The following is a 15,591-nucleotide window of genomic DNA, read 5'->3' on the forward strand; positions in this document are numbered from 1 at the left end:
CCTGTCCCTCCCTCACCCCCTCCAAAGTCCCTCCCCAGCTCTCTTGCAGCCCCCTGCAGCTCCTGGGAGGCCACCAGAAGGTCTCCTGGGAGCCTTCTCCTCTGCAGCCTGCACAACCCCAACTCTCTCAGGCTGTGCTCAGAGCAGCTCCAGCCCTCTGCTCCTCCTCCTGGCCCTGCTCTGGACACCTTCCAGCCCCTCCAGAGCCTTCCTGGCACAGAGGCCCCAGCACTGGACAGAGATGATCAGCCTGGCAAAGCCCTGCCCCTGCTGACAGACATCATGTCCAGGACTGAGCAAGTCCTGCTGGCAACTGATGCATAGAAGCACAGCAACAGTTGGGTTGGAGAAGACCTTTCAGGTCACCAACTCCAACCATTCCCTACCTCTGCCCAGGCTGGGGCTGAGCCATGGCCTCAGCACCACAGCTCTGAAACCCCTCCAGGGATGGGCATCCAACCCCCTCCCTGGGCAGCCTGGGCCAGGCTTGCAGAACCCTTGCAGCCAAGTAGTTTCTTCTCCTCTCCAACCTGAGCCTCCCCTGGGGCAGCCTGAGGCCATTGCCTCTCCTCCTGGCCCTTGTTCCTGGGGAGCAGAGCCCAACCCCCCCTGGCTGCAGCCTCCTCTCAGGGAGCTGCAGAGAGCAAGGAGGTCTCCCTCAGCCTCCTCTGCTCCACACTCCCCACCCCCAGCTCCCTCAGCTGCCCCTCAAGGGTCACTCTTCCCCTTGTGGTTTGCACCTTACCTTACCTCTTGGCTCCTATCAAGGTAAAAAGGATACTTGAAACCTCTTCAGCTTCTATTTTGCTGCAAGAGCAATCAGCAATAAAATCCTTCAGGGCAGAGTGGGTCACAAGTGCTCAGTCAACAATCCTCACCCCTGGAGGTGTTTGCAGCCAGGCTGGAGGTGGCTGTGAGCAACCTGCTGTGGTGTGAGGTGTCCCTGCCCAGGGCAGGGGGCTGGGGCTGGCTGAGCCTTGAGCTCCCTTCCAGCCCTGCCAGCTCTGTGACTCTGTAAGTGCTCTGAAATGCTTTGATGGAGCTCCTGGGATGCTCCAACCTCCAGGTCCCACATCCCTGAGGGATGCAGTGGTCACTACATGCCAAAAGATGCCAGGATCATCAGGGGAAGCCAGGAGCTTGCAAGCAGCTGCAGAGAGCTGCTCCAGTGCCCAGGGAACACTGGGGAGGAGAGGGCTGGAGCAGCTCCCCTGTGGGGCCAGGCTGGGAGAGCTGGGGCTGTGCAGCCTGGAGAGGAGAAGGCTCCAGGCAGAGCTCAGAGCAGCCTCCCAGCACCTGAAGGGCTCCAGGAGAGCTGGGGAGGGACTCTGGGCAAGGGCTGGGAGTGCCAGGCTGAGGAACAATGGCTTGGAGCTGGGAGAGGACAGACTGAGAGTGGAGAGGAGGAAGAGATCCTTGAGAGTGAGGCTGGGGAGACTCTGGCACAGGCTGCCCAGGGAGGCTGTGGCTGCCTCCTGCCTGGAGGGGCTCAGGGCCAGGCTGGATGAGGCCCTGAGCAAGCTGGGGCTGGGGGGAGGTGTCCCTGCCCATGGCAGGGGGCTGGGGCTGGCTGAGCCTTGAGGTCCCTTCCAACCCAACCCAACCCAAGCTGTGATTCTGTGCTTCAGCAGCCCTCAAACACCCTGCACAGATTCCCTTTAGCACACTCTGCTGCCCTCCTGGACTTCAGTTGACTCAGAACTGCTGCCAACAATAAAGAACTTTCCTCTAAGACAAGAGGCTCAGAGCTCAGCAAAGGACTACAACCTGCTCTAAACCCCAAGGTGTTCTTAAAGCTCTCAGTGAAAAAGATTTGAAGTTGCTCCTGATGCTGAGCTGGAAGCTCCTGGGCTGCACTTTCCATCCCTTGCCCCTTGGCCTGTGCCAGGGCACAGTGAGCAGAGGCTGTCCCTGTGCCTCCCTTCCTGCCCCCCAGCCCTCAGCTCCTGAGAGCCATTGCTCAGCTCCCTCTCAGCCTTCTGCTCTCCACACTCAGCACCCCCAGGGCTCTCAGCCTCTCCTCCCCAGGCAGTGCTGCAGTCCCTTCAGCAGCCTTGCAGCCTGCCTTGGCCTCTCTGCAGCAGCTCCCTGTCCCTCCTGAGCTGGGCAGCCCAGGGCTGGAGGCAATCTTGCAGGGGAGGTCTCAGCAGGGCAGAGCAGAGGGGGAGCAGAACCTCCCTGGCCCTGCTGGATGCCCCCCAGGACCCCCTTGGCCTCCTTGGCCCCCAGGGCACCTTGCTGCCCCCTGCAGAGCTTGCTGCCCAGCAGCACTGCCAGCTGCTCCTCCCTGGGGCTGCTCTGCAGCAGATCCCCTCCCAAGCTGTGCTGCTGCAGCTGCAGGACTCTGCTCTGCTGCTGCCTGAGCCTCAGCAGCTTCCTCCCTGCCCAGCTCTCAGCCTGCCCAAGGCTCTGAATGGCCTCACAGAGTCCAGGTGTCTCAGCCAAGCCTCCCAGCTTGGAATCATCTTTGGCTCTCCAGTCAGTCACAGCACTCACTGCTGAGGTGAGGTTCCACCAGCACAACTCACTTGAGGCTCATTCAGTCTTTCCCAGCCCGGGACAAAGCCACACTCCACAGGTCCTGCACACACTTCTGCGGCTTTGAAGAGCCACAGCAGTTTAGTCTCAAAGGTCAGCCAGGATTTTGCTACTGCTATGCCCCAAAGGGTCCTCCCCGCAGCTACACACAGGTCATGCCAAGCTCCCCCTCAGGTGGCAGGGGAAGGCAAGGCCGCTCTAAGCTCTGGGCGCGGTGGCTGCTACCTCCAGAGCAGGACAACACCGCAGCAGAGTCCAGGAGCCAACAGAGCACCCAGAGCCCCAGCCTGGCCTGGCCACCACCGACCACCACCTCCACCAGGCCCACGGTACCTGAGGGGCAGCCGGCGCTGGAGAACAAACCGGGCAGGCTGGATGGACAGCGCCACCGCGACCGAAAACACAGCGAGCGTCCGGGAGAGCCCGCGGGCCGCGGCCACTCGCAGGGCGCCGGCAAGGAGCGGCATGGACCCCCCGCCGACCCCAGCCCGGCGGCGGCCACCCCGCCGCAGCTGCACGGGGCCGGGCCGCGGCTCACAGCCGCGATGGGGACTCTGAGCGGACCAGGCAGCCCCCTCGCAGCTACGGCCCCGGTGCCGACCACCGGAGCCCCCCCACGGCCTGCGCTCAGCGGGCCTGCGGCGACGCCGCAACAAGCTCCCTCCTCATTGGGCAGAGAGCCACCAATAGGCAGCGTCGCCAGGCTTCGACACGCCTATGGACACGCCCCCAGGCTCAACGTCGCTCTGCCATTGGGTGCAGCGCTCTGGGGGCGCGGTCAGCCCTGTCCCGCCCCGGCCGTGCCCGTCCCGCCCCTCCCGCGGCCCCGCCCAGTCGAGCGGAGGTCGGGGCTCGGTCCCGGCTGGCGGAGGGTGAGGGGAGTCGGTGTGCGACCGCCGGAGGGGCTGCGGGAGAAGCATGAGGGCGGTGCTGGACCTGCTGCTCTTCCTGGCCACGCTGCTCTACTCCTACCTGGAGGCGCTGCTGAAGCTCCTGGTGCCCGTGCGCAGGAAGTCGGTCAGCGGCGAGCTGGTGCTGGTGACGGGCGCCGGGCACGGCGTGGGCAGAGCCACTGCCCTCGAGTTCGCCAAGCGCCACAGCAGGTTGGTGCTGTGGGACATCAACCAGGTAAGGGCTGCGCCGCCGGCGGGGCACGGCCGGCTCCGAGCCCGCGGCGTCGGCGGCGCCTCGGCAGGGGCTGCAGGGCCCCCGGCCCCGCATCGCCTGCCGCCGGCGACAGCCAGCGCCGGGAGAAGGTTGGAGCCCGCTTGGGGCAGAGGCCCCGCGGGGGTCTGGTCCCGCAGCCCCTCGCTGGGGACCCTCCGGGCAGCAGCACAGCAGCTGGAGCGCTGCAGGAGGCAGCACCCGGGGCCGGGGTCGGGGCAGGTGCATGGGCAGGGGCTGGGGCAGGAGCCGGGGTTGGGATCGCGAAAGGAGGCGCTGCCGGGGCTGGGGCTGGGGCTGGGATCGCGACAGAAGGCGCAGCCGGGGCCGGGGCTCGAGCCGCGACAGAAGGCACTGCCGGGGCCGGAACCGCCGTTGCTATCGCGACAGGAGGCGCTGCCGGGGCCGGAGCCGGCGTTTCTATCGCGACAGAAGGCTCTGCTGAGGTCGGGGCTCGAGCCTCGACAGAAGGCACTGCCGGGGCCGGAGCCGGCGTTGCTATCGCGACAGGCGGCGCTGCCGGGGCCGCGGCTAGGGCCGCGACAGGAGGCGCTGCCGGGCCCGGGGCCGGGGCCGCGACAGGAGGCGCTGCTGGGCCGGGATGGAGCTGGGGCCGGGGCTGCGTATGAGAACAGGAGCTGGGGTCGCGACAGAAGGCGCTGTCGGGGTCGGGGTTGGGATCGCGACAGGAGGGGCTGCCGGGGCTGGGGCAGGAGGTGCTGCCGGGGCTGGGGCTGGATGAGACAGGAGCTGGGGTCGGGGCAGGAGGCACTGCCGGGGCTGGGGCTGCGACAGGAGGCGCTGCCGGGGCCGGGGCCAGGATGGAGCCGGAGCCGGGGCCGGGGCTGGGTATGAGACAGGAGCTGGGGTCGCGACAGAAGGCGCTGCTGGGGCCGGGGCTGGGTATGAGACAGGAGCTGGGGCCTCGACAGAAGGCGCTGCTGGGGCCGGGGCTGGGTATGAGACAGGAGCTGGGGCCTCGACAGAAGGCGCTGCCGGGGCCGGGGCTGGGGCTGGGTATGAGACAGGAGCTGGGGCCGCGACAGAAGGCGCTGCCGGGGCCGGGGCCGGGATGGAGCCGGGGCCGGGGCTGGGTATGAGACAGGAGCTGGGGCCGCGACAGGAGGCGCTGCCGAGGCTGGGGCCGCGACAGAAGGCGCTGCCGGGGCTGGGGCAGGAGGCACTGCCGGGGCCGGGGCAGGAGGCGCTGCCGGGGCCAAACCGGGATGGAGCCGGGGCCGGGGCTGGGTATGAGACAGGAGCTGGGGCCGCGACAGGAGGCGCTGCCGGGGCTGGTGCCGCGACAGGAGGCGCTGCCGAGGCTGGGGCCGCGACAGAAGGCGCTGCCGGGGCCGTGGCAGGAGGCACTGCCGGGGCCGGGGCAGGAGGCGCTGCCGGGGCTGGGGCAGGAGGCGCTGCCGGGGCCAAACCGGGATGGAGCCGGGGCCGGGGCTGGGTATGAGACAGGAGCTGGGGCCGAGACAGGAGGCACTGCCGGGGCTGGGGCTGCGACAGGAGGTGCTGCCGGGGCGAAGCCGGGATGGAGCCGGGGCCGGGGCTGGGGCTGGGTATGAGACAGGAGCTGGTGCCGCGACAGAAGGCGCTGCCGGGGCTGGGGCAGGAGGCGCTGCCGGGGCCGCGACAGAAGGCGCTGCCGGGGCTGGGGCAGGAGGCGCTGCCGGGGCCGCGACAGAAGGCGCTGCCGGGGCCGGGGCAGGAGGCGCTGCCGGGGCCGCGACAGAAGGCGCTGCCGGGGCTGGGGCAGGAGGCGCTGCCGGGGCCGCGACAGGAGGCGCTGCCGGGGCTGGGGCAGGAGGCACTGCCGGGGCCAAACCGGGATGGAGCCGGGGCCGGGGCTGGGTATTAGACAGGAGCTGGGGCCGCGACAAGGAGGCGCTGCCGGGGCCGGGGCTCGAGCCGCGACAGGAGGCGCTGCCGGGGCTGGGGCCGGGATCGCGACAGGAGGCGCTGCCGGGGCTGGGGCCGGGATCGCGACAGGAGGCGCTGCCGGGGCTGGGGCCGGGATCGCGACAGGAGGCGCTGCCGGGGCTGGGGCCGGGTATGAGACCGGAGCCGGGGCAGGAGGCGCTGCCGGGGCTAGGGCAGGTGCCGCGGCCAGGGCCGGAGCCGGGGCCAGGGCAGGCTCGGCCGGGTCGTGTTGGTGCTCAGCAGCAGCTTCTCCTCCTGCTGGCTGAGCCCTGCCCCAGCTCTGGCTGCAGGAGCTGGCAGAGCCCTGCCGCCTGCTGCTCCTTACGGGCAGCTGCCCCTCGCTGAATGCTGGCGCTGGGCCCAGCTCTGCTTCAGCTAAACGGTGCCCAGCACCGGAGGCTTTGGCACGGGCAGGGTGGACCTGTGACGGCAGGCGGGGGGGCATTCAGTAGGGATCAGGGCAAAGTGCTGTGCGGGGAGGGGGCTGGCTGTGCACAGGGAAGGTTTCTGACACAGGACTTCATCAGCTGGTCCTGAGGCTGCAAAACTCCAACCCACCACAGAGAGAAAAACCCAGCAGCCAAGGGTAGCCTAAGGGCATGTGCCAACGAGGAGGGCACAGAGGGGCTGCACAGCAAGGCTGTGATGATACCAAGCTGGGAGGCTTGGCTGAGACCCCTGGAGGCTGTGAGGCCATTCAGAGCCTTGGGCAGGCTGAGAGCTGGGCAGGGAGGAAGCTGCTGAGGCTCAGGCAGCAGCAGAGCAGAGTCCTGCAGCTGCAGCAGCACAGCTTGGGAGGGGATCTGCTGCAGAGCAGCCCCAGGGAGGAGCAGCTGGCAGTGCTGCTGGGCAGCAAGCTCTGCAGGGGGCAGCAAGGTGCCCTGGGGGCCAAGGAGGCCAAGGGGGTCCTGGGGGGCATCCAGCAGGGCCAGGGAGGTTCTGCTCCCCCTCTGCTCTGCCCTGCTGAGACCTCCCCTGCAAGATTGCCTCCAGCCCTGGGCTGCCCAGCTCAGGAGGGACAGGGAGCTGCTGCAGAGAGGCTAAGGCAGGCTGCAAGGCTGCTGAAGGGACTGCAGCACTGCCTGGGGAGGAGAGGCTGAGAGCCCTGGGGGTGCTGAGTGTGGAGAACAGAAGGCTGAGAGGGAGCTGAGCAATGGCTCTCAGGAGCTGAGGGCTGGGGGGCAGGAAGGGAGGCACAGGGACAGCCTCTGCTCACTGTGCCCTGGCATAGGCCAAGGGGCAGGGGGCAGTGGCAGAGCTGTGTCTGTCCTTGGTGCCTCTTGCAGCACGGCCTGGAGGAGACAGCAGCACAATGCCAGAAGCTGGGAGCCACTGTTCAGAGCTTTGTGGTGGACTGCAGCAAGAGGGAGGAGGTCTACAGTGCTGCAGAGAAGGTGAGGAGCAGGGGCACTGGAGAGGGCAGCAGCACTTCTGAGGCCATGGCAGGGTGGCACAGGGGAACCTCCTGAAGCTCAAAGGCAAGGGTAGAGTCCTGCCCCTGGGCAGAAATAACCTCCTGCAGCAGTGCAGCTGAGGGGGAAGCTGCTGGGAAGCAGCTCTGCAGAGAAGGACCTGGGGGGGAGGGTTGGCAGCGAGCTCCCCAGGAGCGTGCAAGGTGCCCTGGTGGGCACAAGAATGCCAATGGTCTCCTGGGGGCATGAAGGAGAGTGTGGCCAGCAGGACAAGGGAGGTTCTTCTCCCCCTCTGCTCTGCCCTGGTGGCTTCACATCTGCAGTGTTGTGTCCAGCCCTGGGCTCCCCAGCCCAAGAGGGACAGGGAACTGCTGGAGAGGGTCCAGGGGAGGCTGCAGAGCTGCTGAGGGGCCTGGAGCAGCTCTGGGAGGAGCAAAGGCTGAGAGCCCTGGGGCTGAGAGCCTGCAGAAGAGCAGCCCCAGAGGGAGCTGAGCAATGCTCAGCAAGAGCTGAAGGCTGGGGGGCAAGAGGCTGGGGCCAGGCTCTGCTGAGTGGTGCCCAGGGACAGCACAAGGGGCAAGGGGCACAGACTGGAACCCAGGAGGTTCTGCTGGCACATGAAGAGAATCTTTCTTCTGCGGGTTCTGGAGCCTGGAGCAGGCTGCCCAGAGAGGTTGTGGAGTCTCCTGGTGTGGAGAACATCCAACCCCCCCTGGCCATTGTGCTCCTGGGCAGGCTGCTGTGGGTGCCCTGCTGGAGCAGGGGGTTGGACTGGGTGAGCTCCAGAGGTCCCTTCCAGCTCTGAGCATTCTGCCATCCCCCTCCTTCTCTGAGGCTCTGCCCTAGCCATGGCTCCTTGCCAGCTTCCCTCCTGAGACTTGCAGGCCCTGAAGGCATTTCTGCCTTTAAGCCTGCTGAGCAGCACCCAGGCAGCACTGGGGGGCCCCTGGCTGGGGCTGGATGGGTGCTGAGCTGCTGCTGTGTGTGCCCCAGGTGAAGAAGGAGCTTGGGGATGTCTCCATCCTGGTGAACAACGCTGGGGTGATCACAGCTGCCGACCTGCTCTCCACTCAGGACCACCAGCTCCAGAGGATGTTTGAAGTCAACATCCTTGCTCACATGTGGGTAAGGGCCACAACCCTCCCCGTGCCCCTGGGGCTGGGCAGCTTCCCAGTGCCCATTCCTGCCAGCCCCAGCCAGGGGCAGAGGGGCAGCTGCCGGCAGGGCTCGGCCTGGCAGGGCTGCAGCTCCTCAGCCTCCTTGCTGGCAGCAGCAGGGAGGAGAAGCTGCAGAGGGAGCAGCCCTGGGCTGAGCCACTGGCAGGGCTGCAGCTCCTCAGCCTCCTTGCTGGCAGCAGCAGGGAGGAGAAGCTGCAGAGGGAGCAGCCCTGGGCTGAGCCACTGGCAGGGCTGCTGCCAGCAGCTGGCAGGGGGAAGGCAGCTCGGCAGGGAGGGGAGAATCGGCTCCTGCCGGCACCTGGCTGCCTGGGGCCTTGCTGCTGGCCAAGCTGTGCCAGCTGTGCCAGCTGCAGAGGGGACAGGAGTCGGTGTGGCTGTGGGCAGCTGAGGGCAGCTGCCAGCAGGAGCCCCAGCAGCAGAGGCTGCATGAGGGGCAGGGGCAGTGTGGGATGTGCCTAAGCAACTCCTCTCCTCCTTCCCCCTCCCCACCTGTGCCTGTTGCAGACCACCAGAGCCTTCCTGCCAGCCATGATGGAGGCCAACCACGGCCACATTGTCACTGTGGCTTCAGCTGCAGGGCACTTGGTGACTCCTTTCATGGTGGGTTACTGGTAAGTGGTTTGGGAAGCAGCTCTCTGCATCCCTGCTGGCAGCTGTGCCTTCTGCTGCAGCGAGCACAGAGCAGCCAGGGTGGTGCTGCCAGTGCCCCTGGAGCACCCAAGGAGCCCTGCTCAGGAGGAAAGGAGCAGCACAGCCAGCACCTGAGGGTGCCTGGAACTGCCCCAACCCTCTGCTGCTTAGCTCTGAGGGAGTCAGGAGCAGTGCCTGTGTGAAGGGAGAGCTCTGGGGCACAGCAACTACTGAGAGCTTCTCTTTTCTCTCTCCCTCCCTGCCCCAGGCTGTTGCTTAGCAGAACTGAGATCCTCTTTCCTTCTGCTCCTCACACCGGGGCACTGCTGGCAAGTCAGCCCCTGGCAAGCAGCTCTGGGGCTGTGCTGCACAGTGGCAGTGGCTGTAGGGCATAGAAATGCTGCTGCCAGCATGAGATCAAATTGCTGCAGAGCTGGTTAGAAGCTCAGGGAGCCTGCAGGGAGAAGCACAGAGTGTCAGGGGCTGGAAGGGACCTCCAAAGCTCATCCAGCCCAAGCCCCCTGCCTAGAGCAGGTCACCCAGGAACACATCCAGGCAGGTCTTGAATGTCTCCAGAGAGGGAGACTCCACAAGAAGCTGTGGCACTGCACATTGCCAGCAGGGTGAGATCCAGCCCTGGGGAGAGCAGCCCCTGGCACAGCAGTGTGCCCCTGGCAGCTCTGCTTCTGCAAGCAGTGCACCTGAGGGATCCTCCCCTCAGGGCTCCTGGTGCTGCCCTGCCTGTGCAGCACTGAGGGGACTCGGCCTGACAGACCTCCCCTCTGCCCTCCACAGTTCCTCCCCCAGCAGCACTCAAGGTCTGCCCCAGCTCTGCCCTCTGGCCTCGCTCCCTGCCCTGTGTGCCAGCAGCATCGCTTCTGGCCTCGCCTGCTGCTGGGCGCTGCCTGCCCCTTGAGGCCCCTGGCACTTGCAGCCAGCTGGAAACAGTCTCTGTGCCTTCCCCTTTGTGCCCCTGGCCCGGCTGCAGCTCCAGCAAGTTTGCTGCAGTGGGGTTCCACAAAGCCCTGACAGAGGAGCTGGCTGCCCTGGGGAAGGATGGCATCAGAACCACCTGCCTGTGCCCGGTCTTCATCAACACTGGCTTTGTCAAGAACCCCCGCACCAGGTAAGGCTCCCAGCTGCCTCTGCCTGCTGCCCTGCCTCAGGGCACTGCCACTCTGCCCAGCTCCAGGCCTGGCTGCACACCTGGCTGGCACCTGGCTGAAGGCAGCCTGCAGCCATTCCCTGCCCAGCGCCGCTGCCTGCAGCCTGCCCGGGCAGCTGCTGCCTCTCCTCTGCTTCCCACCCTGCCTCTGACCTCTCTGCTCTGCTCCCCAGGCTGGGCAAGATCCTGGAGGTTGAGGAAGTGGTTGAGGCCCTGATGGAAGGGATCCTGACCAACAAGAAGATGGTTTTTGTGCCACCCCAGCTCAGCTTTGCTTTGCTCTCGGAGATGTGAGTAGCAGAAGGGCTCAGGGGGGGCTGGAGGTAGGAAACCATCCCAGGGGGAGCTGCCTGAGCAGAAAGCAGCAAATGAGTCAGGGCTGGCCCCAGGTTCAGTTGGATCTGAGGTGTTGTGCAGCCATGGGAGGAAAGGAGATGGTCTGGGAGCACAGAGGAAACTATGGGATGGCAGCTGGGCAGCAGAAGTTGGCCCTCCACCCTCTGCCCTTTGGATGCCCTTCAGTGCCTGGCATCATCCTCCTCAGTGATTTGGCAGTCCAGCTGTGGCACCAAACTGCCTCTGGGAGCAGGCTGCTCTGCAGCTGCCTGCAGGAGAGAAAGGCACTTTGGAAGCCACCACTCAGCTCAGATGTTGGAGCAGGAGAGCACCTCAGGAGGGCACCCAGCAGTGCCATGGTGCCCAGCAGGCACCACCCAGGGCAGGGGTGTGCTGAGTCTTCCCACAGGGCCTGGGATCCACTTTCCTGCAGCAAACTGTTCCCAGCAGAGAACTCAGCTGCTCTAGAGGCTGCTGGGGATGGAGAGGGGAAACAGGAGACCACTTCTCCTCCCCAGCTCAGCATCTCCCTTTTGCCTGCACACAGCACTGGCTCTGAACCTGCAGCCTCAGGGGAGTGCCAGGCAGGGCTGAGGACCTGCTGCTGGGCAGGATTGGTTCCTTCAGCTCCTCACCAGGCACTGAGGACAGAAAAGCTAAGAAAGTTGAGAGCAGCCCTGAAGGAAAGGCCTTGGGGGTGCTGGGGGAGGAGAAGCTCAGAAGGAGCCAGCAGGGAGCACTTGCAGCCCAGAGAGCCAAGCAGAGCCTGGGCTGCAGCCAGAGAAGTGTGGCCAGCAGGGCCAGGGAGGGGATTCTGCCCCTCTGCTCCACTCTGCTGAGCCCACAGCTGCAGCTCTGGGGCCAGCTCTGCAGCCTCTGTGCCAGGAAGGCTCTGGAGGGGCTGGAAGGTGTCCAGAGCAGGGCCAGGAGGAGGAGCAGAGGGCTGGAGCTGCTCTGAGCACAGCCTGAGAGAGTTGGGGTTGTGCAGGCTGCAGAGGAGAAGGCTCCCAGGAGACCTTCTGGTGCCCTCCCAGGAGCTGCAGGGGGCTGCAAGAGAGCTGGGGAGGGACTTTGGAGGGGGTGAGGGAGGGCTAGGAGTGAGGGGGCTGGAGCAGAGCTAGAAGTGGGGAGCTGGAGATTGGCTGTGAGGAAGAAGTTGTTGGCCAGGAGGGTGGTGAGAGCCTGGCCCAGGCTGCCCAGGGAGGTGGTGGAAGCCTCCTGGCTGGAGGTGTTTGCAGCCAGGCTGGAGGTGGCTGTGAGCAACCTGCTGTGGTGTGAGGTGTCCCTGCCCAGGGCAGGGGGCTGGGGCTGCCTGAGCCTTGGGGTCCCTGCCAGCCCTGGCAGCTCTGTGCTTCTGAGTTGCTTCAGAAAGGTCTCCACTGCTGCTGTCTGCCACATGCAGCAGGATTTGTCCTCCTCCACCTCTTCTCCATGCAGTGGAGCTGCTCTGCTCAGGAGATGTTTTCAGCAGAGCTCAGGTCCCAGCTCTGGAGCTCACACCACAACAACTCAGTTCCCTTCTCAGTTCCCTTCTGCTCCATTTCATGAAACCTTTGGCAATTCCTTGAGGCAAAAGCCAAGAGCAGGCAGTGGGGGAAAGCTTCTCAGCCTCTGTGCATCTGCAGGAGCTGCCTGTGCAAGGCTGCAGGGGCACAGAGGACTCAGGGCCTGATGCTGCCAAAGCCCTTGGGGTAACTTTGCTGCTGTGACTCAGCTTGGGGCAGGGAGACACAGAGAGAAGACCTCCTGGGAGAGGGAAGTGCAGCCCAGTTTTGACATCTCAGCTTCCTGCTGCATCCCAGAGCATGACCCTGGCTGTGGCTCTGTCTCTCTGCAGTTCTGAGCCTGACTGCATTCTGCAGCAGTATTGCAACCCAAGCACTGCCCTGTGGCTGCTGAGCCTTGGAGCTGGCATGAGAGGCCCCAGGGGGGGCCTGGAACTGCAGCAGGCAGAGCCTGGAGAGGGCTGCAGCAGGGCCCAGGGGCAGCCTTGCTGTGTCTTTGTGTGCCTGCCTCTGAGGCTCCCAGGCCAGCTCCTCCCTCACCTCTGCTGCTGCTTTCCCCTACAGTTTCAGTTGCTGACCCCAGGTTTCTGCCTTTGCTGAGCTGTGGAGGCTCCAAGCCTGGAGGGGGTCAAAGCCAGGTTGCACTGGGGCCCTGAGCAGCTGCTCTGGCTGGCCCAGCTCCTCTGTGGCAGGGAGGGTTGGAGCTGGGTGCTTTGGAAGGTCTCTCCCACACCAGGGGCTGCTGAGGCTTGACCCTGTGCCATTCTCTCTTGCAGGCTGTTCCCAGAGCGTGCTCTGAACGTCCTGAAGAAGCTGAATGAGGTCAAGTTTGATGCAGTTGTTGGGCAGAGGAGCACCCACTGAGAAGTGCTTCTCCTTGCCCAGTGGCACCAGGGAAAAGCAGAAGGTCTGCTGAGGGTCCTTCAGCTCCTCTGCTTCCCAGCAGGAGCCAGGGAGCTGCTCCCAGGCCCCCAGCCCCAAAGCACACCCAAGGCTTCATCCCCCAGCTGCAGCAGGGCCAAGCCTGCACCCCGGGGGCTGTTGCCAGGGCAAAGCTGCAGCTCTGGAGGTCCAAAGGGCTGCTGTGGCTGCACTCACATCACCTCTGGTGCTGAGGCAGCCAGGAGCTGCTGCAGAGCCCCCTGGGGCCGGCACTGCTGCCTGCCTTGGGGCAGAGGGATGGCCTGAGCAGAGCCTGGGCTCAGCCCTCAGCAGAGATGCCTTGCAAGGAGCAATGTGGAGAAGAGGAGGGAGGCCTCTTGCCCTCAGGTTGCCTTTTCAGCTCTCCCAAGGTCTGCTCTAAGGAACACTCAGCTCTGTGTGCTCTGGCAGTGAGTCCCTGCAGTGCTGCAGGCTTGTGCTGAATGTAAGCCCTGGTGCCATGGCCATGCCCAGCTCTGCACTGGCACCACCAGCACTCCCTTTGCCCAATAAAGGCACTTTTGTAACCCAAGGCTGTCTGCCAGCTCTGCAAGTGGGAAGCAGCCCCCAGCAAGGATGGCAGAGCAGGGAAAGGGTCAGCCAGAGGCTGCAGAGCCCCAGGTCAGGCTGCAGGGTCAGGCAGGTCCCCAGTGCCAGCAGGAAGCCACAGCAGGAGCAGGGAGGCACAGGGCCAGGCACAGCTCAGCACCAGCACAGCCACAGCAGGGCTGGGGCCAAGGCCAGGCTGAAATGGGGGTGCTGGGGCAGGGGGAAAGGCTCCAGCTGAGCCTCCCCAGCAGCCTGCTGTGCTGGGACACAGCCTGAGCAGGAGGTGAAAGCCCCAGAGGGCTTTGGCCTGTGGCACAAGGGAGCAGCAGCTGATGGAACACAGGTCAGAGTCCTCTGCAGGGCACAGCTGAGCTCTCCACCTCCCTGGGGAGAGCTTGTGGGGGCTCAGAGCCCCCCAGGGAGGCCTGGGCACGCTGCCAGCCTTGGCACAGCTGCAGCTGGCTGGCTTCCAGAAGGCTCCATCCCACTCACCTCAGCATTGCATCTGCTTCTGCACAGTGAGGCTCCTCAGCAGTGGGAGAGCTCTCCTCACCCCCCCTCCTGCTCTGAGCTGGTGCCAGGGGCTGGCAGCACCAATGGGTGCTGGAGGTGCTGGGTGACACCAAAATGGTTTCCCTTTCAGCTCCTGGAACATTCCCAGGGCAGGGCCTGGCCCTCAGCAGCCCTGGGCAACGAGGGAGGAGCCACTGACCTCCTCCTGGAGCTGTGCAAAGCATTCCACACTGCCCTGCCTGAGGTCCTTGTCCCTGGGCTGGAGAGCCCCAGCTTGGGCAGGTGGAGCACGGGGTGGAGAAGGAGCTGCCTGGATGGGCACACTCCAAGAGCTGAAGTCTGCAGTTCCACATCCAAGTAGAGCCCAGTGAGCTCCTCAGGGGTGGGTCCTGGCACCAGCACTGCTCAGCATCTCTGTTGGCATTGTGGGCAGTGGACTGCAGGCCCTCAGCAAGCCTGCCAAGGGCACCAAGCTGTGTGCTGTGGCTGCTGTGCTGGGACAGGGGCTCCAGAGAGCTTGTGGAGGGCTCCAGCCATGGCAATGCTCCAAGCTGGGCTGGATGGGGCCCTGAGCAAGGTGTTCTGGCAGGAGGTGTCCCTGCCCATGGCAGGGGAGATGGAACTAGGTGACCTCCAGGGACCCTTCCAAGCCCCACAGATGTGATTAGCCTGGCAGAGAAGGGGAGGCTGGGGGAAGAGCCCTGCTCCACAGCTTGGCTCTGTGAGGAGCAGAGCTCCAAAGTGAGATGATGAATAGTTCCCAGCAGCAGCTAGCTCCTGAGGAGCAGAGGTGACAGGGCTGAGGAGAAACCCCAGCTGCCTTTCTTCAGCAGCACTCTCCTCTCACAAAGACCACCAGCAAGGAGGGGACTCCAGCCCCCGGGTGCTGAACAGCACCCCAGGGAGCAGCTGCTGCTAGGAAGGGGAAGCTGAGCTTCAGGAGCAGCCCCAGCAGCTTGGAGAGCAAAGGCATCAAGACTGTGAGCAGCAGTTGGGCACCCAGGCAGTCATAAATCTGTTGGAACAACTCTGCTCGGATCTGGCCTTATCTCAGCCCACGCTGGCCCCCTAAAGGGACTGTCCCCCGGAGCGGCAGCACCGCAGAGACCCTGCTCAGGGCCCCCCAGTGGGAGGAGAGGGAAGGGAAAGCCGAGACAAAGGCGGGTCAAGAGCTCCAGGAATAATCAAGGGGAGAAATGGAGACGAAGGTAGGAAACAACACAGAGGGAAAACTCAACCCCAAGGCCAAGCAAATGCTGCACAAGGCAATGTTCCCCCCGCCCCGAGCGCCGCCCAGCCAGGCCCCCCGGTCCCTGCTCCGCTCTGATGTGCAGCGCTAGGGAAGAGCAGCAAAGTTGGTGAGGGGCTTGGAGCACAGCCCTGTGAGGAGAGGCTGAGGGAGCTGGGGTTGCTTAGCCTGGAGGAGACTCAGGGGTGACCTTATTGCTCTCTACAACTACCTGAAGGGAGGTTGTAGACAGACGGATGTTGGTCTCTTCTCCCAGGCAGCCAGTACCAGAACAAGAGGACACAGTCTCAGGCTCTGCCAGGGGAGGTTCAGGTTGGATGTGAGGAAGAAATTCTACCCAGAGAGAGCCCATTGGAATGGGCTGCCTGGGGAGGTGGTGGAGTCGCCATCAGTGGAGGTTTTCAGGAGAAGACTTGATGGGGTGCTTGGTGCCATGGGTTAGTTGTTTGGGTGGTGTTGGATGGGTTGGACGCGATGATCTTGAAGGTCTCTTCCAACCTGG

The 15,591-nt window shown here is 64.9% G+C and overlaps 1 protein-coding gene across 1 annotated transcript; it reads left to right on the forward strand.

The window, feature by feature from the left end:
• The first annotated feature begins 3,372 nt into the window (after positions 1 to 3,372).
• LOC104306270 (estradiol 17-beta-dehydrogenase 11) lies at positions 3,373 to 13,385 on the forward strand. The gene is made up of 7 exons (XM_054172583.1): positions 3,373 to 3,666; positions 6,918 to 7,025; positions 8,037 to 8,168; positions 8,726 to 8,832; positions 9,840 to 9,977; positions 10,190 to 10,306; positions 12,634 to 13,385. The coding sequence occupies exons 1-7, from the start codon at positions 3,457 to 3,459 to the stop codon at positions 12,719 to 12,721; spliced, it is 900 nt and encodes a 299-aa protein (XP_054028558.1). The 5' UTR covers positions 3,373 to 3,456; the 3' UTR covers positions 12,722 to 13,385.
• The last annotated feature ends 2,206 nt before the right edge of the window (positions 13,386 to 15,591 follow it).

The sequence above is a fragment of the Dryobates pubescens genome, chromosome 24 (assembly GCF_014839835.1).
Source record: "Dryobates pubescens isolate bDryPub1 chromosome 24, bDryPub1.pri, whole genome shotgun sequence".
Taxonomy (NCBI): Eukaryota; Metazoa; Chordata; class Aves; order Piciformes; family Picidae; genus Dryobates; species Dryobates pubescens.

Bases quoted from the DNA above. Each gene is read 5' to 3' on its own strand.
- LOC104306270 (XM_054172583.1), top strand. From the start codon at position 3,457: ATGAGGGCGGTGCTGGACCTGCTGCTCTTCCTGGCCACGCTGCTCTAC. The intron at 9,978-10,189 runs GTAAGGCTCCCA...TCTGCTCCCCAG, and splicing joins GTCAAGAACCCCCGCACCAG to GCTGGGCAAGATCCTGGAGG. The intron at 10,307-12,633 runs GTGAGTAGCAGA...TCTCTCTTGCAG, and splicing joins TTTGCTTTGCTCTCGGAGAT to GCTGTTCCCAGAGCGTGCTC.